Here is a 26,914-nt window from a genome sequence, read left to right on the forward strand (position 1 = left end):
TTTTTCCATCTCAGATAAATAGTTCTTTTTCAAAACTACATTAATTTATAGATTCTCTTTGAAGACTTTTCCAGTGCTAGGGTGATAGTTCTGAAATAACTCTCTAATCAATCCCATACCTGAACACAGGAAGGGCCTCTGTTCCTGAGGTTTGCTTTAAAATTTTTGACCACACTATGGTTTGCTCTTGTCCCACACTTGGTGTTTTGTCTCTGTGTATTTGTGGATATGTGTGTTGATGCTTTAAAAAATTAAATGATAAGGTACAAACTAGTTAATTAAAAATGCAATCTAGGAGACATGTTCAGCCTTTAATCTTTCATTTCCTCTTCTCCAAGCATCTTTTGGATTTCTCAGGGAATTCCCTTATGTGGCATTCTAAAAAATACTCATTAGTATCCTGTGCTCATCATGCATACTGGTTGCTAATTATGAGTCCCTTAATTTGGTGTCACATGCACAGCTTCTCCCTTGCAGGCTGTTTTGGTTGACACTAGCAAACCTATTGAAGTGAATGCTATGAGAAGAATTTGTTCTGATCATTGTGTTAATTGTTGCTGAAATGAATTTTTAAGAAGAGCTGCCATCTTACAAGCTTTGAAGGCTTCTGTTTCATGATAATGTCATTCCCAAGGATGGGGCTTATACTCTTCTGATTTCAAACTGCATTTACTGCCTGATTTCTCACCTGTGTGGAAGAGGTTCTCAGTCCTGTATTTGGCATTATGCAAGTTCTATGAGTCAAAGACCTCTTGGCACCACCAGTTTTACTTAATTCTCCTTTGTACCCTGTTTTGGTGATAGAGTTTTTAATCTTCCTCCTGTCTTACCTGTGAAGCAGTAATCTCAGTCTGCAGTCTATGAGGAACTGATGTCTTTTGTTTAATTTGCAACATGACCTGAGAGTTTACATTTTTCAAATAAATTTTCCATCCTTAAAAACAGGTCTGTTTTTGTGTATATATGTGCAGTGGGTTATGAATATGAAATAAGAGCAAATTCTGGATTATTTAGTGTGGAGGAAAAAAAGATAATTAAAATCTAACCAAGAAAAAGGCTGGGTAGAAAAGGTCTTATTGGCAAATAATATAGGCCCACTAAAGGAAGGCTTGGAAAGTTTTGCTAATTACTTTCATACAGAATCTGAAATTAAAGTAGAACTATGTGAAGTATCTACTCTTTTGTGATAGAGCAGATTGAGAGTACTTGCAGGGTCATACATTAATTTTGATGAGGATAGAAGTTCAGTCCATGTGATCAAGTTTATGGTGTTTTTGGGCAGGATGATTGACCTTGCTCGTCAGGGCACACAAGATTGTAACAGTTGCCATGTGCAGTAAAATTATTTAGAGAATTCATATTAGTAAAATAAAATTATTAATGTTTGAAACACCATTCTCACATGGATGTATAAAGATATTTATCTTGCTTCCTATTGCATTTGAAAGAAATTGTGGAAGATCAGTTGAAAACAAATGTAAGATTATTAGCAATGTTAAAATAGACAAGTTAATATATCGTGTATGTCAGAACATGACTGGTTATAGGGGAATATTTGAAATGCATTAAGGCCATGTTTACCTAAGCCTGGATTGATGAGGCAATTAAGGTTGTTTTTTAAATTTTACCTTTGTTACTGCAGTACCACAAAGAAAAGGGAAGGTTTTACTTTGGTGATTCATCCTTAACAACTGAAGAGCTATTTCTATCAAGATTAATATGTAACTAGGACTTTTTCAATGGGAGATATTGATATGGTAATATACATATTTAATTAGGCAATTGTTACTGAAATAATTTACATGTAAATGCTCTATTATGTCCTGATCTTAGAAAAACATTGCCTTAGTGCAGCAGTGACTGAATAGGTGTTTCATAAAGCTTTTTGAAAACTGAGTGTGGAGTGGAATATGTAAGCTGTAGAAATATTGCTGTGCACCTCTGCATGCAATCGTGTGTTTGATTTTTGTTGTACTTTCTTACTTGAGTGGTAACCTTTATGTTAGATCTGCCTGAATTTGTAACATTTGAAGTAGATTGCAGCACAGTAAGCTTTATACAGAAAAGCACCTATGTATCTGTGGTCAGAATGGTTTCCTTGCACTGCTGCAAGGAATACATAATTTGGACTTCAGGTATATGGTAATGCTTTTTCTACATTTACACAAAATAGTGCTAAAAAAGTCTCCAACTTTAAAATGTCAGCTCATTAACTTATCTAATGTTTTTTTTGTATTATTTTGTACATTGCATGTATGTAAAGAGCAATCAATTTATTGGTGATATTGCAGTCTGTTTTCGGCTTCAACACTAGGTCTTTTTTTACCCTGCCATACATTTCATCCCCTACCTTGCACTCCAGTGGATTCATCTGAGTTTTGCTGGTTCTGAGTGTTGAGAAACAATTTCAAGATAAAAAGCTACAGTTAAAATATTAGTAACACAATTAAATGTTTATTTCATTAAAAAATCCTTTGAGACAATGTGTGCTTTATTTAAGGGAGATATCTTTTGTAGGAACATGCTTGGTGTAATGGAGTCTGAAAACTATAAAGTTAGATTCAGTTTTTTCACAATTTATAAAGACTGAGATTTGGTGTTGGTAGCAGGTTTAGAGAAGTTCTGAATGCAAACTACCTTTTGTTGTTTGCATGTGTTTTTGCCCCTGATCTCTACTGAAAAGGTAAAATTCCAGCACTCTTTAGAAGTCTATTACAGCTGAAAGACAAAGATCAGTTGTGAACTTAATTTTAGTATTCGGAACAACATCAATCAAAATCATCCATCAGGCTCAATCTTCAATTAAAACCTACTTTTAATGGAGGCAAGCTGTTTAGCATATTTACTTTCTGCTGTCATTGGGAAACTAAATCTGCAAGTAGCTGTAAGCAGTATTTTCTAAAATTTTGATTTGATCCTCATGTCTCTGCCTTTGTGAGTAGATCCAGTTAGAGCTGTTTAGAAAAGGTCTTTTTGCATGGTGGGAAGTTTTAGAAGCATGCCCTGAGTAAAGAAGAGCTAATACCATGCTTACAGCAATGCACATATTAAGATCAGCATGTCACATTCTCTGTGCTACAACAGTTCTCCTCCAGGCAACCATTTTCCTGTCTCTTACAGTTGTAGAGATAACATGATAAAGATCTCCACAGGAAACTGAAGAAGATGAGAAATGTTTCTGTAAGATTTCATAATTGGGAAGTTTTAAGCAGTGATCTATTTTCCCCCAGATATTGCACACACTGGCCTGGTATTTCTGTCCACATTCTTTTATTCAGTCTTTATGTTGCTGTTCATTCAGATTTCATTCATTGAAAATAAATTTAAAGTTATTTAAAACCAGAAATTGCAATTATGTTCTCAAGCGCAAATAATACCCTAGAGGCTTTTGGGATAGTTATTTTGTAGTTTTTCCTTCTTTTTTTTATAAAATCCCTTGCAGTCTTTCTTTCAAAACTTTTCTAGTGTGTTTATTTCTTCATCCAAATAAGAAAAAGAAAAAAAAAAAAGAAAAAAAAGAGAGAGAGCAACATGAAGCTTGACTGCTTTTCCCCTTACAACTGCAGGGAAAAACAAGCATTTTGCACTATGTGCATACCCAAATAAATGAATAAATACAAAATGTGTGGATTATGATTTTGCATAGCATTCTGCCAATCAAATGTTCCTTAATTGGTGTGTGTCAAAAGGGATGGCCTTTTTAAATTTCATTTGTACTTTGGAAAAGGGTCCTTTCGATATTCAGTGTCAATTATTCCACAGGAAAGTGTAGCAAGGTAAGGTGGATTGGTGCAGCAGAAACCATTGACATAACTGAGCTCTTGCTTGTTTGAGACTTTGCTTTTGTGATTCTGTGCCATCTTTATTAGAAGAATTCTTGGGTGCTTCCACAGTGTTGCTCCTTGTTCATCACAGACCACATTTGAATCAAAAAGTACCAGTTAGCATAACAGATCAAAAAATATACATCTTAGCTGATTTAATGAAACTGTATTGTATTATAGCTCCAAGTAATTAGATTTATTTGTTGAAATACTTGGTTGCAGAATTTTATGCCAAAGTTTAACATACTTCCTTTATACAGGGGAAATACTGCTAGCGTATAATAGAAATACAACTGAGTTGTCTGAAACACTTAATTCGATTTTTTTTAATTTCAAAACTTTATTATCTGACTTTAGAAGAGATGACTTAGTGTGATTCATTGGAAGCACAATGGGATTGAAACTTGGTCTAGAAGTAGCTTATGTATTTAGAGAACATATAAAAGATCTTGAATAATTATTTTTTGTTTAAGAGGCTTATGGAAATGGTAAAGATCAGTGTCTTTAAGCCACAGAAAAGCAAAATGTTCCTGGATAGATCTTCAGAGGGGAGACAAAACAAGACAGCTGGACAAGTACTTAATAAAACTGCTATTTTTATGTCTGTAATGGCTGAGCATGTGGTTCTATGGCATTATAATTGGGGACTGCCAATTCTTCTAAAAGCTATCTGTATCTGTTGTTGCTCCCTGTGGAATAATGAGAATTTTACTTAGAGCAGTGAATTTGTGTCAGACTTTCATTCTTGTCAGAAAGGCCTGTCCTGACTTTCTCTTTGTGCTTGGGGAACATACCTCTGATGAACAGGAATTGGAACCATTGAAAGATATTTCTTAAAAGCTATAGTGTATTTTCTGGGGGGAATAAAAATTGGTCATTCTAATTTGATAATCCATCTTTCTTAGAACAATTAGAATCTAGATTTTTCCAAAATATTAATGCTGGAGTGTTGTTGCTGTCCAAGTTGCATCATTTAGCCTACCTACAAACTGTCCTGGTTTTCTTACAGTTTGCAGGTAGTTCAGTCACAGGAAGCAGATTGATTGGTGGGTGTTTAAAGCTTTATTTCAGCTTAGTTTAAAACTTCCACATTTTAAAGATGTACATTCTGAGGCAATCCTTTCAAGATCAAATTACAGCTAATACTGAAAGCAAGAATTTTTAAAAATGTGATTCATCTGATTTATTTATCTTTCTAGTTTAGAACAAGTCAGGTAGTACTCTGTCACTTCTTGGTCTTCTTTGTTGGCTGTGAAGGGAGGTGAAGATGCCCACCTTTGATGTTTATGTAGATCTTCAGGTTTTTTTTGTTGGTTTAAAACCTGATGTGAGAATATAGTGTGAAATGGTAGATTTTGAAAGAGAGAGACAAAAATGAGGTAAGAAAGATGAGAAAGAGAACATAAAAAGTATTTTTCATTTCTTTTCACACCTACATGTGTTGTGCTATAGTTTATAGCTGCCTTTTCTTTCAGAAATGTGATACCAGTGTCATGAAAAGAAAAGATGCTCCAAGACAGAAAATTTGCAAAGGACCACATTGTCAAAGTAGTTGTAATCTCATTCTACTAACAAATGTTTGGTGGAGGAGGTTCTGAAGACTTAATTCAAAGGGAAGACACTTCAGTATATGTTTATGTTTTATATAAACGTGAGAAACTCTGGTACATTTCTGTTCTTTTCTGTAGACATAGTGAGGCAGACTGAGAATGTGTTGCTTCTTTTTTTTTGCCATTTGAAATATTAAAATGAAAGCTAAAAATATTCACTAGATTTTTTTTACCACTGAGGCACTGGATTATGAAAATTTAAATAAACTGTATAACTGTAAGACTTTTTTGTGAATTCATATGTGTAAGATGTACCAAAATTTTGTTTCCTGCTGTAGTGGAAACATCATTAATTTTCTTTTCTACTTAGAAAGGTTTTTCTTTTCTAAATTCATGCTGTAGTCTGCTTTTCTAAATAAAGTTCAGTGGTTTTCTGAGAAGTATTTTTCAGGACTTTCTCTTCTGTGAAAACTAGCAACATATTTGCCCATTCTGTGCATGGTGCAAACATAGTAATCTTCTTCAGGGATTTCTCATATATAGCTTGAGGGCTCCCAGAATGCTTCTGATCCTCTTTCAGGTGTGAAATGTTTAGAATAAAGTGATTTATTATGTATTAATTTTGGTTAACTAGACATGATTTGAGATTTTCACAGTCTGCAGGAAATTAAGTGTTCATTAACATTTAAAACCATTAGATGACACAGTTAAGCAATAAATTATTAATTTAGGCTCTATTAAAGTAAATGTGCATTGGTTTCTGACTAGAAGATAAGTGGTGGCTGTCTTCGTTTTCAATTATTTTCCTCATTCTTACTTTATTTATTCTGTGCACTTCATTGACTTGTCTTTCTCTCTCTTTTCCTGAAACAGAAGAAGAAGAAGTGGAAAATTTTGATGTTTCCAGTCTGCCTGAAGAGGTGCTGCAGAACATAGAAGCTGACAGTTACTGGTGCATGAGCAAGTTGCTTGATGGCATTCAGGTAATTTAATTTTTCCTGTCTGTAAGTAGTGGAGTTAACTGATTAATGTCATGGCTTTGAACTACTTTAAAGCTGCAAAATAGTGCATCTATTAAAAACAGGGGAGAAGTTGGTTTTCCCATTGGAGAACTCCACTGCAAGTTTGGCATGGAAAGGGAAGAAAGGAAAAGGAAAAAAACCCTCTTTTCATCAAAATGTCTGCAACTTCTCTTCATTAAAATGTCTTCATGTTTCATTGTGTGTGATGTTCTACAGCAGAACAGAAACTTCCAGTTCTAGATGCATGTTTTGCAAATCTGTTATCTAGCATGAAGAATAGTTACTCAGAATCTCACTGAGGTGGTAAAAACTTGGATTTTTAATTAATTTTTTGAGTTGTTAATATATCAACCTATAAGTGATTGCTGTCTTAATAGTTCCTGAAATTATCTTAATATTTTTAAAATACCCATTTATAACTTGATACTTATACTACTTCACTGAGAGTTTGATTTTTTTCTGTGTGGAAGAGCTGTAAATGAAAGCACAGTTTTCTGTTACATGCAGCAAGTTGGAATCTAATAATGGTACATTTTGGTGCAAATATTCATGGACGTAAAAGTTTATGAAGGTTAGAAGTATCTAATCTTCTAAGAGCATTCTTTCCCGTGACATATTTTAATATCAATGTTTCATTGGCTAAGGTGCATTGTGAATTAAAACTTGTAATGGAGTTAATTTATGACAAAATGGTTAGAGGATTGAGGCAGCAAAGGCTTTAACTTTTTTGAAGGTGTTTTAAGTGTATTTCTCCTGTTTAAAGGTCGAATAGCTCAGTGTTTTGAGTAGCATTTTTGAAATGCACAGTCGTTTTCTCACATCAGTTCCTGGAACAAATGCTGGTTTGCTTATTTCAGTGTCTCAGATCTCCTCAATTTTAAAACATTTGACCACATAGCAAAAATATTTGAAAAGTTATAAAGAAAAAAAAGTGAGAGCTTGAAATCTACTGGAAGGGAAGACAGCCAGATAAAGAAATGCCAACGCCTCCAATTGTTTTACCTACTTCTGGAACATCATTGTCACTAGCCTGTTGCTTTATTTTTTTCTAGGAAAGGAAGTTAACAGATTAGGCAATTTCTCCTTAAAATTCTGTTTTCATACAAAACTATTGGGTACTAAGAAGCAGAATATGGAAACCAATTACAATGGAATTAAACTGCATTGATGAAAATTTAAGATATTATTTAAATGGAATAGTGTTGGATATATTCAAGGATGCACTCATCCATCAAAAGAAGGCTTGAAAGATTATACTAGTAGTGTGACTAATGATGTTAAAGTTAATTCGGTGCAACTGCAGTGCTGCTGAAATAAAAGGCTTTCTTGTTTTTCTTCTCCCATTCTCCTGTTTTGTTTTCTTTCTGTGATGATGCCACTTTACTTAACAGATAAAACAGTCATGTAGTTGCAGGCTGAGTTGGTTGGAAGAGCTAATCCCATAGAGAAGGACTCAGGATACTGATGGATGTGTCTGGCAATGTGCACTTGCAGCCCAGAAAGCCAGCTGTGTCCTGGGCTGCATGCAAGGCAGGCAGCAAGGCAAGGAAGGAGATTTTGCCCCTCTGTCATGTTTTTGTGAGACCCCCACCTGCAGTGCTGCAGCCATTTCAGGGATCCCCAGCACAGGGCAGACATGGACCTGTTGGAGTGGGTCCAGAGGAGGGCCATGATCAGAGGGCTGCAGCATCTGTCCCATGAGGAATGGCTGAGAATATTGAGGTTGTTCAGCTTGGAGAGGAGAGGGCTCTGGGGAGATGTTACTATAACATTTCAGTACTCAAAGGGGGCTTTTAAGAAAGCTGGAGAGAGACTTTTTGCCAGGACCTGTAGTGATAGGACAAAGGGCAACATTTCAAACAGTGGATTTAGATTGGGTGTAAGGAGTACATTTTCTATGATGAGGGAGCCCAAAGAAGTTGTGGAAGTTCTCAAGGTGTTCAAGGTCAGGACTGATGTGGCTTTAAACAGCCTGATCAAGCTGAAGCTGTCCCTGCCCACAGCAGGAGGTTTGGACTATATGAACTTTTAAGATTCCCAGTGGATTAATTGTGTGATGCTATAGTTCTGTCTGACTTGCATTCTGGATGCACAACCATTTCTCTTTGAAAATATGGCATAGAAGGCTCCTATGTGATGTATATGATGGTTATGTGACATTTGATAACTGCAATCAAAGAATCTCTGCAGAATGTTTCCATTAATTTATTTGTCAATATAAGTTTCCATTTCATCTTGCCCTGCCAGTATTGGATAAGTTTCAAGAGTGCACTTTGATATCTGTTAGGCTCATTTTAGAGAAATTTTTGGCTAATATGGGATAGATACATTTTTTAGTGTTTTGTCTTTTCAGTGCAGAAGGATGTAATGGAAGAATGATTGTATGATTGTATTTGTACCCCTTTATTTTTCTTAACAGAAAACTCATTTATTTTTCCAATCCATCCAGATGGTCTCATTTTCTTTATTCTATAATTGTCAAAGGTGTTATTAAGACATATGTGTTTCTTGCTGGAGTTTTGCCACACATGGTATCCATTATTTCTTCATTCCTCACTCATCTTACCTCCCTCCCTTATGTATCTAATGTGACTCTGTATTTTTAATATAAGAATGCATCTTTGAACCACAAAGACCTGTGCTATAAAGAACAGGAGTTGGCATTGGGCAGCAGGACAGTCACTTCCTGACATGCATACAGTTCTCAGCTGAGAGAAGAAATAAAAACCTATTAAAAACATCTGTCACCTTACTGGATTCCTCTGTGCTGTTTTTTTGTCATCTGGAGGTTCCTATGCAAGTATGTTTTTGGCTCCAGCTAGAGAGTTTGCAGAACTTTTCCAGTAGTTAATGTTTAATCTTGGATGATAATTTAATCTATTTTTTGTTCTTAGATTACTTTGCATCTTCTTTCTCTGTTGGTTGTCTCTAAGTTTAGGCTTCTAAGTGACTGTGCATGTGTCATATCACAGTTTGATTAAAGTTTTAAAAATTGATCTAACAGATACTAAGAGTTTTTAAATATACATTTATTTAAAATACAATTTAATCTTGGAATCTGTAGCTGTTTTATAGCAGTCAATTTTGGATTATGATGTATGTTATGGTTTTCCTTTTCAGTGCTTCCTGAGTCTGTGCTCTGAATTTTTTCTTTAATTTTTGTCCCAGAAAGACTATGCCCCACTCCAATTGCTTCATATTTATTTCAGGAGAACAAATGAGATCTTCTGAAATCATAAGAACATAGGATAATTCCGTGCAATGTAGGGCCAGCTCTGAGGTCAGACTGTTTCTCAAGGCTTTGTTCAGTTGAGTCTTGAGCTCTCCAAGGACAGAGACTGAACAGTCTCTGGGGATTAACCTATTCCAGTGCTTCCTCATCCTTATGTTGAAGGTTCTCCCCAATAGGCAGATGGAACATTTTTTGTTTATGCTGCTTGTCTTTTATCTTCCCACTGGGCACCACTATGGGAAATGGAGGTTTGTCATCCATATAACTTGGGTTTTATTAGGCTGTGATTAGGTGCTTCTGGAGCTGTCTTTTCTTCAGGCTGAACAAGCCCAGTTTCCCCAGCCTCTCAAAGAGCCTGTGCTCCATATCTCTGAGCATCTTGGTGACCTTTAACTCTTGTTTCAGTTTATTCTGAAATTTATTACCTTTTTGTTGTATCAGGGTCCTTAAAATTGTATGTGATATTTTAGATATGGTCTTGAAATACAAGGAATTATTTTTAAACATTTGAAGGAAATTCTCCATAGTAAAGCTTGAACTCTGGAACTGTTTGGTCAGAGAGGTTGCAGAATCCTCATTCTGGAAGTTCAAACCCAGAGCTTGCTGGATGATTGTTCCAGTGATTTGGCTTTGGGCAGCCACTCCCCTCCATGGGCCAGGAGCCTGCTGGCTGGCTTTACTGCCAGGGCTCACCAGTGACTCAGTCTGAGCTTTCTGTCTGCTGAGATTTCAGGTCCTTTGCCACAGAACTCGTATTCTTGCAGGATATGCTGATTTATGAACACCTAGTTCTGAGGCTGTGTGTGGCCATATGCAAAATATATCTTCCATGTGTGTGATAAAGCTGGTTGTCTTTACAACACTTCTAAACTGTAGATAATGCATGAGCATTTTTGTATTTTCATCTGTGGCTGTTCATGTGGGAAAACTAGAATTATCCCATGAGTATTTTTTCCATGTAATTAAGTAGACATTCCCATATATCCAGATTATTAACTTTTTTTTTATTACTAAATCGTCCTTTATAACACTTTCCTCAATAGTGTCTCATTAACATTCAAGTAAAAAGTTCACATTGATCTGTGCCACCTGCAAATGTAATGTTCATGTATAAAATAGAGTATTACATTTCATTTTAAGTTTGAGTATACTGGTAATAAAATAACCAAAGGGGAAATACATGCATTGCATAATGATCTAACCAGATGTATTAAAAATAGCACTAAAATATTAATATAATAATTTATCACGGCCTGGTAATTTTTAGAACAAAAGTGAGATAATTCACATCCAGGGACTAGAGTGTGCTGAGGTACATACTAGCTATTTATATGTCTGATAAAATAGCAAGATTTATGACCTTTAAAAGGAATCCTGCAGTTTCCATAACCTAGGAGTGAGTTATGGAAAATTGTTACTTATATATGGATGGATGGAAGGGAAGGGAGGGAGGGAGGGAAGAAGGAAGGAAACTTGGAAAGCTGGATCCAATAAATACCATGAACATGCATTTCAATTGTTGAAAATGTGCAGAAATAACTGTTCTGAAAATTCTTCACAGGACCCTCCTGGTTTATTTTAAAGGAAAAATAGGTCAAATATAGCTTTCTTTGTACCTTTTCATTGAACTCCTGCACAAGTTTCTGCATAATAATGCAGTTTTCCAGCCTGTCACTGGGAGTAAAATTTTCAGCAAGACAACAAATCTATTTGTAATCAGTAGGTTAAATATACTGTGCTATCAGTATACTTCAGCATAAAAATATTTTATCCTCTACCTAAAATTTGCAGCATCAGCTTTTGAAATATGGTTTCTAGCTCTTATCCATATTTGAACTGTTGCCTGGCTTATGCTGTAATCCAGAAATATACCCTGAGCACTTTTGTCATTGCTACTGTAACAGTTTCTGTTATTTATAATACATCTTGGGTAAAACTGAGGTTTGATACACAGACCAGTAGAAGGTTGGATCTTTGGTTCTGACTCTATGGATGCTACTCTAACATGACAATCAGTACCTACATTTTAATAAACGATTTGGGGTTTTTTTTGTCCTGTTGTGTAAAAAATAAGTAAGATACCATTTTGCATGTAAAAAATTTTGGGCTGCAGTGCTTTATAAATATTTTTCCTCCTACTTAGAAAATTTTGCACTTTGAAAAGTCAGGCTTAATAGTTGTAATGGTTGACAGAGCTTTTGTTGTAAGACAAATGTCTTGGAGTAATGATGGAACATGCTATGGGCTGTGCTAACAGCATAGTTCAGCACACTTGTGTGTTTGTTGTTGTGCATGCACACTCTATCCTGAGCTGTATTTATGAGTGAATTTACATTATAATCTGTATTTTCAAGAAACATTTTGGGTGAAGTGTACTTCCACTGATAGTGTTAATATACATTGTGCCTATCATTATCTGCTGTCATGCTTCTCTCTCTCCTGCCCCTATCTTTTTATGTAACTTTCTGAGCAAGGTCAACCAAGATTTTTAATAGGAGTTTTCTTAGAATGTTCAGAAATATGTGAATGAAGTATTTAAATGAGGAAAAAAGAAGAATTCTGGAAATCTCTTTGTGACATAATGAGGATGAGGAAACCTTTTTCTTTCAGTTGTCATTTGTTCATGTGATACTATACTTGAACATACTAAATTGATGCATAGCAATTCTTAAATATGCATCAGTAGAGAAAATAGACATCTAATTCTGTGTGTCTGTGTGATTTACATAGATTGGTTACTGTATCCTCTAAATTTAAAAGCTCTGATCTCATTGATAAAACATGAGCAAACAGCACATGAACACTTTGTGTCAAAACTTTCCATTTGCTTCTAGAAATGTTTCTGATATTTTCTTCAGTACACTGTTGGTGAACAATGTGTATGACCTGAAAAGATGAGAAGCGTTGTGCCTACACCTGTACTTGGCTGCAGTCATTACGTCAAATTAATGACAGTGTTTTTTCTTTTAGTTTGGCTGGCTTTGCTTCTTCTTCATGCTGTCATAAAAGATTGTTTTCCACTCCTCTTCAGCTTGCTGCTTCTCCTTTTAAAATTATTCCATCATCATGTATTACGAGAAAAAGATGGGAGATTTTCTTCAGCTAGTGCCTATGAAATCACTCTCTTCTGCCCTCTCTGGGACAACAGTCACAGTTAAATTTGTTATGAGCATTTTTCCAACTTTCTTCCATTTAAAATTTCTCTATCCTTAAAAAAGTAAGGAATTGCATTATAATTTTTAAAATGTTCTGTGAAGTCTATAATTTTAGCATTTTATTTTTAATTATAATAGCTAGGTTTTGAGAAATCCAGACCTAGTTGTAGTTGCAAGGAAGTAGGGTGTTACACCAGTTTCTACAGAATAAGTAGAGACTACTAACAAAGATTTGAAGCTGATGCAAGTTTTGATCTCTTGTGACATTATAAAGTCCTAACCTTCTGTACTGTAAGGTGAAAATAATTATGTGTCAGTCTGAACTTGGTATTATGACCATTCAGCTGTGAAGTAGGTTAGCATAGTTCACTGAAAGTGTGTTGGAACCTATCTAAGTGGAACATAAAGAATTTAGATATTCATTGCACACCAGTGCATGACTTTTTATGTTTATCAGAGGTTCTGGTGTGCTTTGTTATATGTGAATGCTTATTGTCAAGAACAGTGTTTGGAAATAAGAGATATTTTATGTGAACTCCTAGCTTTCATCCTGATTTTTTTTTTTTAATATTTCCTCATTTGAAACTTTGACCATCAATAATGAGCAAGAGGCAATCTCTGAAATAGTCATAAGTAATTGAAAAAATAATTGTCTTGGCTCAACAGCCCTGAGCAATAATTAATGAATTTTGTGAGTTTGGTGTGTTTTTTCTTTTCTGTTTTACCATTTTTCCTTCATCTATAAGTACAAAAGGAGCAAGAATAGTGAGTAACAGAATACCTTTTACATTTACAAAGTCTTTCTCACAGTTTCACAAACTCCAGGAAGTCAACTACATGTGTCATAGGTGGGCATATGTGCAACACAGTTTAATTAGAAGGGAATGCTGGGGAATCCAATAAAGATCTTTCTGGTTTAGGTGAGTCAGCACAAGTAGAAGAGTGACCGCCAGCTGTGTGCATTTGCAGCTGAAATAATGAACAGAAAAATAAGTAGGAAAAATATCAAATGTAGTGAAAAGCAAATTTACCTGTTTTCAAATCAAGATGGCAGTTTTGGGTTGCATTTCCAGGTTTGTATGGAGTAAATTGGGCTTTGAGAAAAAAAGTAGTTTCAGATTCATAGATCACAGTCAAGAGATGCACTACCTGGGGAGAGACTAATGATCGAAGCACCAGTGTTTTAACTCTGTGTTGACTTTCAGTATTACATACAGGAGCATTCTTGTACAGAGCATCTGTTACAGAGGAAATAATTAAATACCATGTTACTATACTTTGAGAGCAGTACTACTTCTAGAAACACCAGTTAATTTTGTTTTAATAAATAAATAGAACAGTATATAAATATTTTGGGCCAAAAAAAGGTGCGCACAATTTTTGTTGTTAAGAGTATGTTCTGTAAAGAAAGTGATTATGATTTTCTGAAGATGCTGAGCCCTGGATATTATCCATGACTAATACAGGTGTGTGTCAGACTTGTGTAAAAGGCAGTGTTCCAGTGCATGGGATAGTTTCTTTCTTCCTGAAATTAAACTATAATAGGCCTGATTCTGTGTGAGTCTTTCCATTCTTTCAGTCTTGGGCTTTATTGCATTGAAAAGGATGCTCATGTTCTGTTTGTGAAATAATGTTAACAAGCTGAAATAGTTACCTATTTTACTTGGTGATTATGGAAAATTAAAAAATTCATGGAATTATTCTTGCTCCCTCATCCATACTGTTTTAGTTTATACACTGAGTTCTAATATGAATTACTATAAAAGTGCTACTGCTAAACTAGCAGAAAATTTTGCTATAATTTTTAAAATAGCTACTTCTGTGGTCAGTTACAAGTGATCAGAGCATTCAGTAGACTTTTTGATACTGTACATTGTTTGTTTGGCTGAAGTACTTTAATTTACAGAATTATTAGTATATCATTTGCCTTGTGAACTTTTAGGCTTCACACTTGATACCAGTTTTACAGACTTTGAAGATTAAATTTCAGTTCAGTTTCATAAGTTAAATAAAACCTAAAAAAAACTCCATGTAAATGAAGTCAAGAGAGCCAATAAGACTTTTTTTGGTTTTAGATAGAAAAACATCAGGATGCATAAAAATGAACTGATAATCATCTCTTTTACTCTAATACCAAGTTAAAATTTGAAATATAGTCAAGAAAATATAATATTTTGGGATTACTTAGCTCCAGCTGATAAAGGAATTATTCAAACAATAGCAGTTGATGCAAAAAAAAAAATGCTTTACTCTGATTTTCTGTGAGCGTGGTGGTTACACAAAAAGAATTTCTACATAGCAAGTTCCTTTTTAAAAATGTATGTATTATTTTTTTTCTTGAATTTCTCAAGAACAACAGGAAGACAACTGTAACAAAATGAGCTGAATGGAGGGATTGTCAATTAAATATTCAGAAACATTCCTGTATATTTAAATAATGCCATTATTTAAAAAGATTGATCAATTTGTGTTTCAAGCAGATATCTTTCTTGGTCTCATTATTTCAAACTCAAATCTATATTATAGAGCTGCAATCCACAAATTAAAAATCCATTTAGAGTTAATTCATTCAAAGAAATATATGCAAATATAATGCCCTTTTAGCTACATTACTTGTGTTAGATTTTGATTCATGATATTAACTATAATCTTGGGTTCAGAACAGTTACGAATACATTAAAACAGACTTTTGATTTCTTATGCTGCTTGAAGTTATTACTCTGTACTTCAAAAGATCAAATTCTTTCCCTGCCTCTGATTATAGGCTAAATTTTCATATTTCCTACATTATTTGTAGAATTGTAAAGTTCTGAGAAAAAAAATTACCTTAAAAATCTCTTGCATGGCACACTTTGGCATGTAAGATGAGGGCCTTTTAAAACCTCTTGGATTCCTGCAATAAAGTAACTTCACTAGATTAGCAAGTAGAGAGCAATTGATGCAGGAATAGCTATACAGAATATACTTTTAGAGGTGAGGACTCCAAGGACTGTACAGTGTGGTGATTTACTATTTTACTGTAGAAGCAGATCTAGGAAATGTAGTCATAAACCAGAAACACCATAAGAAAACAGAGAAAAATACGTGGATTTAGAAAAGTGATTGAAAGAAAATAAACCTTTTTTGCTTTTCTGCAACTAATACTTCTATGTGGTCTCCTCTTTAGGATAACTACACGTTTGCACAGCCAGGAATCCAGAAGAAAGTGAAAATGTTGGAAGAACTTGTTAGTCGGATTGATGGTAAGTCTCAAAGGCAAGCTAATTTCTAACTGATGTTACACTGAAAGTGTTTAGTTAAAATGTTTGCAAGAAAATCCAACATCCCTGCAGTTCCCTGCAGTGGTGGGGTAACGTGGCCTTCCTCAGGTGAGGTGTCATCACTGGTTTGTGGCACACTGGCCTTTGTGGATCACTGTCGTGTATCATTTAAAAGAAAGCCACTAGAGCGTGAGCCTCTTTCATTACTTTTTATTAAGGCAATATAATCAAAATTCAATGGCAATTTCTTTGCAGCAGAGTAATGGCCACATACAAAAGGCAGCCAGTATTCATTTCACATTAAGCCTCAATGGTTGTTGTTATGCAGGCAAGTCACAGTGGTTGTTTATGGTTGTCCTTTGGTACTGTGTTTTGTGCCTTTGTGCATCATTTTGCTGTCTGGAATGCCTGCATAATTTCTCTGTGGAATCCAATTAATTATGAACTCTGGATATAACATCTTTAATTTTATAGATAAATTACAGTATGTGCAGGGGTAATTTTAGATTATTCTTTCATGTTTTAGCAGTGCACTTTGAAAAATTTTACCTTCATCCTTAAAGTAATTCCTTTCATGAAATGCTGACTGTCATATAGCTAGAACAGAGTTTAATTAAATGAAATGCAAGAGATAATGCTTGCCCATTCTAAACATAATCTCTTGATAGTTTGTTAAATTAATGAACAGAGTATTAACAAAATGTTGCCAAGCAGAACCAGGCATATATTTGCAACACTAGCATGTCAGTGATGACTTAGAAAAAAATATTTCTTGTGCAGATTTATATTTTATAATCTTATTGGAAACATTAATTCCCTGGTTTTGTTACATATATTGTGAAGTTTTTTTTCTGCCCATGCTTGTCATAGGAGATTTTGCCTGCTTGTATGTACATCCTTATAATTGATAATAATCTTCATGCTTTTCTAGGATATTAAGGTATTTTTAATGATCAAAAACCAAGGGCAGGAGAAACATGTTTGTGTAAGATTACACTATAGCTTAAATGTATGTAAAAATTTTTGTTGTAAATACATTTTTTTTAAATGCCAGTGAATATGAAAAATACAAGGGCATATTTCTGTATATTGGGTAGCTAAATATTTATATTACTAATATAGTTAAATCAGTATATTTTGTTACTTAAAAATAATCTAACTTCTCATAATATGATTTTTTTATATACAATTTTAGTCTTTCATAAATTGATGTTTACATTTCAGAAGCAAATGATTATATTTTAAATGAAATATATAATTAAAATTCCTGTAAGTATACTTCCTTAACTTGGTCAATGAACATTTATATAAATGGATTTTTTTAACCAAGTTTTTAAAATTAGAAATAGCATTCTGATAGTCAACTTTGTTGTTCAATTGAATAAAAATATTAAGTATTATTGTTTAGTTTAGGAAAAAATAAATGCTGAAGTCTTATTTGTACCTTCAGTGCTTTAGGGATATAGTTAAATAATTTCTCTCAAATATTAATTTTAGGAAGTAGTATTTTTAAAGCTTCACACTTGAAAAAAATAAGACAGTTGTAACAAATAGTTGTGTTATCTTATACTGTGCTTTGATCGTCCTTTGCAACTGACAGTAAAGTGTGGGTTCCTGTTTTTTATCTAATTTTAAATAAACCTGTGAGGTCTTTATAAACTTTTTGTAGTTTTCAGTAGACATTGTGAATGTTTGCTAGTAAATATTGATGGACATTTAGAACTGCTTAGGTTGTCTGGGGCCTCTGGAAGTCAGTGTTCCAAGTTCCCTTGCCTTGATGACTCTATCTAATGGGACAGGGCCAATTTAGATCAGGCTGTGTGGAGTCTTGCCCTGTTGGGTTTTGAGTGATTCCAGGGATAGAGATTCTGCAGCTTCTTTGGGTAGGACTGTTTGGAAAGTTTGACTACTTCCACTGTAATTTTATTTTTTAATATAAATAATTATTTTTTTAAATGGAGCTTATGTCCACCACCTTTTATTTTATCTCAGTGTACCTCTGAGAATAATTTGTCTCCATGTTCAGGTAGTTGCAGCTATTCATAGACTACTTTTTAAGGCTGGGCAAACCCAGTTCTATCAGCCTTCTTTCATGTGTGAAGTGCTCCAGCTTCCTGTGCCCTGCACTGGGATTGCTCATTCATGCCAGTGTCACAGCATTGGAGGACATGCTGCAGATGTCGTTTCCCAAGTGGCAGATACAGAGGTAGAACCACATCCCCTGACCTGCTGGCATCTTTCTTGCTTAGAAAGCCTAACAAATGTTTGGCCTTTCTTGCTGCCAGGACATTCTTTACTTAGGTACAGCCTGTTGTCCATCAGGATCCCCATGTCCTTCTTGGCAGAGCTTCTTTCCATCTAGCTGTGCCCTGTCAGTGCTTGTTGAATGAAACTTTTCCATCCCAAACAGAGGACATTTGGCTCTCCTGAACCACAGGAGATTTCTCTTAGCCATTCCTTAACTTCCTGATGTTCCTTACATAGTAGCCCTCAGTTTCAGTGTGTAAGTACTCTTCCTCATTTGGTATCATTTGCAAACACAGAGTTTATTCTCTACTATCATTCATCTTTAACAGACATTGGCCCCAGTGCTGCCTCTGGAGGGACATAATTAGTAATTAGTTGTCAATTGGACTTTGTACTGTTGATCACAACCTTTTTAATACAGGGGTCCAGTTAAAAGTTTTGTGTTGTAAAGATATTTATTATTCTTTGGGCTGTGTCTTTTTGGCTAGAAGACTGTCCACTCAGTTACCTTCTTCTGCAAGAAAAGCACAACAAAGTATGTCTAAGAGGAAAATAAAGTTTTAGTTGTTAATTAGACAATGGTGGTTGTGTACTGCAGTCATAACCTTTTGGATGCCTCAGCTAAGGGATCCTGAATTTATTGAGTTTTTGGTGGAGTCATGCATAGTATGATTGAATATTGTGGTTTTCTCTTAATTTCCTTTTTCCTTTTGGCTTTTTATTCTGGGTTTGCTATACTTCAGTTAAAGGGAAATATATGGCTGATATAAATTCAGTTATCTTGCTTTTTAAAAAAGCCCCTCATACTCTGTATTTGCTGTACTTATCCTAAGTGCTCATTAAGGTTACTCTTCAAGAAAATAATATTCCTGTTGGTACTGTGTCACATTATTTCTTGATGCTGGGTAACTGCACAGTGAAGCAAATCCTGATGTAGTAAGTAGCTGTTTGAGTGGATGAAGCCTGTTCTGCTTATTTGCTAATAGTAATGGATTACCAGTGTATGAAAGGTGATGCTTGTGCTTTGCAAAGTGCTAATGCATTATGTCAGTGATTCAAACAACCTTCATTAACCCAGCCTTATGGATCACAACTCCCCTCAAAGTAACTGTCCTTGTGTGTACACACCAGAATATTGCAGAAGATTTCAAACAGACAAAATGCTCTCTTAATTTAATCATAATCTCATTTTGCTTAAACTCCAGAAAATAATTTTGATAAATTGTGTTTAATGGCATTTTTGGCCTGTTAATAGAATGTTGTTTTAGATGATATGGATTTTGAAGAGAAAACATTATTCAATTTCATTAGTCTACTTGTCATCATCATTCAGATTTTTCTTGGAATTGTACAAAAAAATTGAGAGGGAGCATCAATAGATAGCTCAATAACACAAGGAATCTCTTATAACTGTTTCCTGTAATGCCAGTAGAGCTTCTCTGCTCTAAATCATGAACCATTTCTCATGGTTTGTAAAATGTCATGCTCACATGGGAAACTATCTTCCACTTTTACTTCATTTGGGGTTGAAATCAAAGAGACATGGTATAGGAATGCCCAGATTAATTCAGGATTTGTGTTTCCAGAATTTACAGGTGCTTAGCACTTGACTAGCATCATGCTTGGAAGAGTCTCAACTTCTTCAGTTTACTGTAAGGCAACTGGTAATTGCATGAGAGTTTGAGGTAGCCATTTGTAGAAGGCTGAGCATTTTTAGATAAAAGTAGTCTGGGGATTCCATAAACATTGATAAAAGATGTATAACATTGATAAAAGCATTAATGTAGCATTCTCTCCAAATTAACAATAAGGCAGTTCTCGGGGAAAAAAACGTAGCCTATTATAATGCTAAATGTATTTTTTATATATGTTGGCTTCTTATTAGTATTACAGAAATTTATAAAGCCAGTATTGACAGCAGTATAAATATTCTAATTCTTGTGTGGGGATAAATTTGAAAAGATTTTATTCTGCATCTTTTCTAGAACAACTCAACCCAGGTTTTGCATTTGTGTTCTGCACAGATTTTTTTTTTTTTGTACATAAAGAAATTCTCTGTTATTACTGTTTCACATTGTTTCACCAAAAATCATCAAACCTTTTGTAGAACTTGCCCTTAAATTTTATTAACAAGAGATGGAAAAATGCAAAAAATGATTAAAAATAATAGTTAAAAAAGCACTTACTGTTGCTGTATATACTTTCCCACTTCTCTTGAAAATGGAAGTAATGGAAAAATACCTAGGAACATAAGAAGAGTGCTGCATTTTAATTTTCTAATAAGGAAGAATTCCATTTCTCTGGAATTCAGCTACATTTTTTAAAGGTTCAGTAAAATTTCAGAATTTCTGCCGTTTCCACTGTGAATGCATCTTCTGATCATCTGTTTTGGAGAGTTACCACAGCTATTCCTACAGATGATGTTTTCATCAGGGCAATTTCTAGTTTATTTGCATTTTATTGTTGTAAGAAAAATTTAAAAAATTTAAGAGGTATTTTTAGTGCAAAATTTAAGTTGTTATATTTGGATTGCTTAAAAGAGTGACTTTTAACAAATACTAAATAGTATTGCTTGAAGAAATACCGTTAGTTATTCCTATGTGCAGTTACATTGCTATTTCATCTTTTAAAACTGTCTTCTGTTATAAATCTTACAAGTCCTATTTTTCTTATTGCTGCAATATTTTATATGTGTTTTCATTCACACCAAATGACAGATAAAATAGATAATGCCTCTTGTCTTAATATTCTGAGCAAATTAATCTTAACTACACTAATCAGACTTTCTTTACTTATTTCTCTCTTGGGTTACAAATATCTTGGTTGGCCCATTATCTGAAGTTCTGTAGATGATGCCAGAACTAAGGACTTGTAATAAAATACTTTGATGTTGTGGTCTTAAATTCATATTTTACATAGTTTTGCTATTCACATGAAATTTTTAAATATAACTCTCTTGTAAATAGTAATGTGTAAATATGTGCAGATCAAGTTCTTCATGAAATGTAGTAATTTAAAACCTTTTCTTTATATGCATTTTTGTTTAACCACAGTGGAAAGGCTTATTTAATTGTACCATTTTGTGTACTTCTCATGCTTTGTAATATTTGTTGTAGAAATGTCTAAAAGGTTGGTTGATAAAGCTCTTAATATTTATTTATAATATGTTTTCTTATATAATTGGAGAAGTTTATAAAACATCCTTCATTAGAATAGGATTAGTACTTGTAGGATTATCCTTTCTAAGGTCTTAGTTTATTTGAGAGCTGTGTGTTTTTAATGGTCTGCCAAAGTTTTAAATGTCCAGACTTTACTTGGGATTCTTTGGGATTCTTCTTTGAGTCTTGTGTGGATCTTTTGCATTCAGCAGATTCTTGTCCCAGGAGATAAAGGTGCCTGTTCCCATAGAATTGTCCAATGCTCCAAACACAAACATTTCACAGTTCTGCTCAGAACTTAATTTCATATGACAAGTTAAGCCAAAAAGTACTTAGAAATACCTCATGGGTAGTTTTAATACTTTACTGCACATTTCTGAAGGATACACAGTTTTTCTGCTGATTGAACTTTTTAAACTGCAGAGAAAATAGTTTTGCTTTTTTCTTTAGGAAAATCTGACTCTTAGACAAAATATCAACCAAGACTATTACATTTTCTTATTAATCCATTTACTGTTGTTTAATCAGAACTCATAGAACAAGTTATCTGTTCAATATACGTGATAGATATAGATTAATAAATTTGGTTTTTAATTTGAATCTTGGGTGTTCATACAATGAACTGATAATGAAACTGTGGTAATAGTTGACATTTGATCTATCTTTGTTATGTATTCAATCATGCTAATGATTTTTTGGTTGATGGTTGAAGAATGCGTAATTATCTGTGCAAAATTATGTTCATGTTTAATTATACTGTAAAACATTTTACAGACACCAATAACTTTGAATTAGGATTGTGTTGAAGTATCTGGAAAAAAGAGCTCTAATAGCTTGCATTTGCAAGAGTTGCAAAACTGGTGTTCTCAGCTATGTGAAAGCATTTTGAATTGAAATGGACATAGAATTTTTTAGACCTTACTGCTGCTATTGAGAATGAGTGATTAATAAGGATCTTATTTCTTGGCCCATCTTTCTAAGTCAGCTTGGTGCTGAAGTGATGGAAAAATCTTGTAAGCATTTCATAATTGTTTTAATTAATTTGCACTCCAAAGCTCTTTCTCATTTTAATAAAGCTATTTTATTTAGCTCACTAGTGGTTATTTTATATCTGATTTTATGGTTGTAAGTACTGTATTATACTTTAATCCAATTGTAAGTGCTGTTCACTGGGCATTATAATGAATTGATATATATTTTTATATTTTACTGTGGAGATTATATTTGTATACTATTAGAGAGTTCAGAGACCTTAACAAGAGTTGAGACTAACTGTAAAATAATTTGTACATTTCTGAGTGCTTGTAAGCACTTTAACTTTTAAATCACCAAACCTTACAGTTTTCATGGCAAATTAAAAAAAAAAAACCAGAAAAAAAGGAAGAAAAAAGATGTTTCGTATGATGAAGGATCTAAAAACTGTCAGGCATAAACACTTTTATGAATGCACACAGTTATGATTTAGAACAGGCTAGAGAAGTCCAGTGATGGTACCTAGAAGTGTCTCATCAAACATGTTTTCTTTGTTTGTGGCACTCGGAATATTGAGGTCCACCTGCAAACATGGGGTTTTTCTTAATTTTTAACTAGAAGAGTAGATCTTTCTTGATTACTACTAAATGTTTTTCCTAATATTTTCCTCCATTTGGTGTTAAATACCACAGAATTGTTACTTTTGATTCCATGAGGCTACCAGGCCTTCCCTTCCCTCCTTCCCTCCTCTAGTATTTTCTTCTTTTGCTTTGTTATCAGTGTCTTAGGCTTTTCAGTATTAGCATATGGACCATATCTTTTGTTATGATGAAGATGCTTTTAGCTATGAGCTATACATTTGGTGAGCTAAATTTAAATGGACCATTATGTTTAAATTGCAGGTCATGAGGAGAATGTAATTGGCAATACTTCTGTGCTTCTGCCAGTCATATTTTAATTTTTAGGAATTTCAGTGTATTTTAAAAATGTTTTTATTGTAATTTTTTACAGTGGACAATTTTAACCAGCTATAAAAAATAAACTAAGTCTGGAACAAGATGTAATCATCATGTAAATATTTGACTAGGATCTCTGCTATTACTTGAAGTAGAACCATATATCATGGTGAGATCTTGTCTTGAGGTGCACATTTATGATATTTAGACTGTCTTCTTCAGTCATCAGGAACTTCTTTTGTAATTAATGTATATTAATAGAAGTTAATCTATATAACTACAAATAACTCATTGCTAAGCTGTGGTGTTGACAGAATTCCTTTTGTTCAGAATTTCGTATTGGGGGTTGTAAGCCCTTTTCTGCCTTTGCATCTGGCAACATCTGGTGTTGAGATTTTACTCTAAACTCTTACCTTTGTGTCCCATAAATATCCTGGCTTTGGACAATGTTGAAGTTATTCAGGAGAGACAATTAGATTAAAAATTAGCTTTCAACAAATAGAGTATTTAAAAAGAAAGCAGTCATTGACTGGTGACAAGGTCCTTTCTTTTGGACTGCAAGGTTCCGTATGTGGGAACTATAAGATAGAGATGGGGTGCACCCTCAGTTGATCTGCTGGAGGGCAGGAAGATTCTGGAGAGGGATCTGGACAGGCTGGATCAATGGGTTAAGGCCAGTTATGTGAGGTTCAACAAGGCCAAATGCCAGCTCCTGCTCTTCAGCCACAACACCCCGCTGCAGCACTACAGGCTGGGCAGATTGGCTGGAAAGGTGCCTTGCAGAAAAGGGCCTGGGGGTGCTGGTCAACAGCTGGATGAACATCAGTCAGCTTGCATCAGTGTTCCCAGGTGACCAAGAATCCAATGTAATCCTGGCTTGTATCAGAAACAGCATGGCCAGCAGGAGCAGGGCACTGATTATCCCTGTTCTCAATACTTGTGAGGCCATGCCTGAAATCCTGTGTTCAGTTCTGGGTCACTCTCAAGAAAAAGGACTCTGAGGTGCTGGAGTGTGTCCAGAGAAGGGCAATGGAACTGGGGAAGGCTCTGGAGCACAAGTCTGATGAGGAGCAGCTGAGGGAGCTGGGGGTATTCAGCCTGGAAAAGAGGGTCAGGGGAGACCTTATTGTGGTCTACAGCTGCCTGAAAGGAGGCTGTGACCAGGAGGGGGTCAGTCAGTTCTCCCAAATAACACATGACAGACAGGAGAAAATGACAAGAGGAAGTTATTGCAGGAGAGGTTTAGATTGGATATCAGGAAACATTTCTTCACCAGGATTATCAGGGATTGGAACTGGATTATCAAGAACTGGAAGGTTTCCCAGGGAAGTGTTTGAGTCACCATCCCTGGAGGTATATAAAAGATGTGTAAATGGAGCCCTTAGGGACGTGGTTTATTGGTGGGCTTTGCAGTGTTAGGTTAATAGTTTAGGATCAAGACCTTACAGGTCTTTTCCAGCCTAAATGGTTATATGATTCCATGGAAGACAGGAGTGCTAACATGTTTCTATGGCATGTTTTTGTACGTTAAGGATCAATGCAAAAAAAATCATTGTGCATGCAAAGGGCAATGTCAATAATGTTCTGTGGCAAAGATAGGCTCATTATTTTACTTTCCTTTTGCTTTGGTATCAGAGCAGGTACTCTTGTGACTTTTTTAAAAAAACTGTGTGGGTTTTCATGAGAAATACTCACTTTTCTTCCTCTTGTTGAACGAAAAGGCCTCTTTATGAGAGACTGTTAGCTTACCTGCATTTCAGATTATTTTGAACACTTAATGCTTTTTGTATTTACAATGGAATATATATTAAATATTGATAGAGTTATCAACAAAGTGTTCGGGGTATGAAATATGACTGAAAAATAAACTTTAAGTAATATTCAAAATTTCAAAACTAGGTCAAACAGAAGAAACTATTGCTAGGATTTATAGGAATCTTGGAGTAAAGGTGAGCACCAATAGGCCAATGTTCTGAAATGTTGAGTTGTACAGATGGATGTTGTGACACCATGCTGTGCCACAGTAATCTGGCAGCTCAGGCATAATCTTACATTATTTTGTGGTTTTTTCCTTTTCTTATTTGCAAGCTTGCCTAGGGACTCATTCTAACACCATTTTCCTCTCAGGATATAGGTTGACATTTTTCGACAGGTTGTTTCTGTCTTTAACTGTTCAGGTCATGATTCTGTAATCATGCAGATTTTAATTTTGAATTCAGTGAAACAGCATGAGATGCTGACATTGAACATGAAGAATGAATATATTATGTGTATAGACCCATCTGGTATGAGGAACGTCTGTTTAAATGGCTGAATGTGATCATTCAAAATAATGTACGAATAAGTGTATTTAATAAAAATATGAATAGTTATAAATAGCTTTTGTCTACAGGTTGCCTATTTTTGACAGTATGCTACTTTGAAATGCATTTTTGTAATGTATTTTAGTCTTTAATCAGAAGACTTCCTTCACCCAAACTTTGTGTAGATTTATGTGAATTTTGATTAAAGAATTATTTTTTTAACTGTAAAATAATTGTGCTATCAGAAACTGCAGTAGAAGTAGCTTTTATAAAATACTTCACATCCTAAAGCTGACAGTAATTATATAACTTCTTGTTCATTGCACATACATACTTACTTTCATTGAAATGGAAAATTTAGATTTAGATTATGCCAGTCCGAATTACCTTTATCAGCAAATTAGCTTCTGCTTACAATTACTTGCAAAGTAGGAAGAATTAGTTTCTTTACTCAATGCATATTCTATTCCAGTCTTGCATCAATTAGGTATAAAACACAGAGTTTAGTAATCCATTTTTCAACTTGTTTAGACTAGAAAGCAACTTTCAAGAAATTGATTATGCCCGTTAACTACCACAGTTGAAATATCACAACTGGCACAATTTATTGTTCTTCATTACTTACTTTTAATGGCTACAAACAACCAAATGAAAATTGTTTCTGCTGTGTGAAGAACAAAAATTTTGTGAATTAGTAACTTTGCCTAGAAATAAAACTGCCTTTTTTTTTTTACGTCCTGCTTGATGTACTAGATTATCAAATCATAGTAGCCTGTAATGTAGGTATCCAAATGTAGCTTCAAACAATAAATTTAACCCAGTATCTCACTTCAGTATATTTAACTTGTGGCTAAATTTTTCTAAAGCAAAGGCAGACACACAATAGTAACTCAGCATTTGACGTGAATCTAATAATCTAAGTGACCTAGTAATGGTGCAGTGAGTGGAGAGCTGGCAGATGACATGGCTCAAAAGGTTGTAGTGAGTGAGGCTACATTTGGCAGGTGAGTATTCACCAGTGATATCCTTAAATGTTCAAGTCTAAGGCTAGATCTATTTAATATTTTTATCCTGATCTGGATGCAGGAGTTGAATACAACATTATTAAGTCTGCAGATGATGCTATACTGGGGGGCACTGTTGACTCTTGAGGAACAAGATGCCTTGGAGAGGGATTTGTTAGATTGGAGCATTGGGCAGTCATCAGTGATTTATTTAATATTTGAAAATTTAAC

At 34.5% G+C, this 26,914-nt stretch overlaps 1 protein-coding gene across 3 annotated transcripts in view; it reads left to right on the forward strand.

Moving 5' to 3' along the window:
- TBC1D22A (TBC1 domain family member 22A) overlaps positions 1-26,914 on the forward strand; it is a 149,916-nt gene that overhangs the window by 43,476 nt on the left and 79,526 nt on the right. For all 3 annotated transcript variants that reach the window (XM_021524818.3, XM_021524817.2, XM_021524816.3), the window contains exons 9-10: positions 6,248-6,357; positions 15,950-16,025. In XM_021524818.3, coding sequence (XP_021380493.1) covers positions 6,248-6,357; positions 15,950-16,025 — 186 coding nt within the window. The remainder of the gene's footprint in view (positions 1-6,247; positions 6,358-15,949; positions 16,026-26,914) is intronic.

The sequence above is a fragment of the Lonchura striata genome, chromosome 5 (assembly GCF_046129695.1).
Source record: "Lonchura striata isolate bLonStr1 chromosome 5, bLonStr1.mat, whole genome shotgun sequence".
Taxonomy (NCBI): Eukaryota; Metazoa; Chordata; class Aves; order Passeriformes; family Estrildidae; genus Lonchura; species Lonchura striata.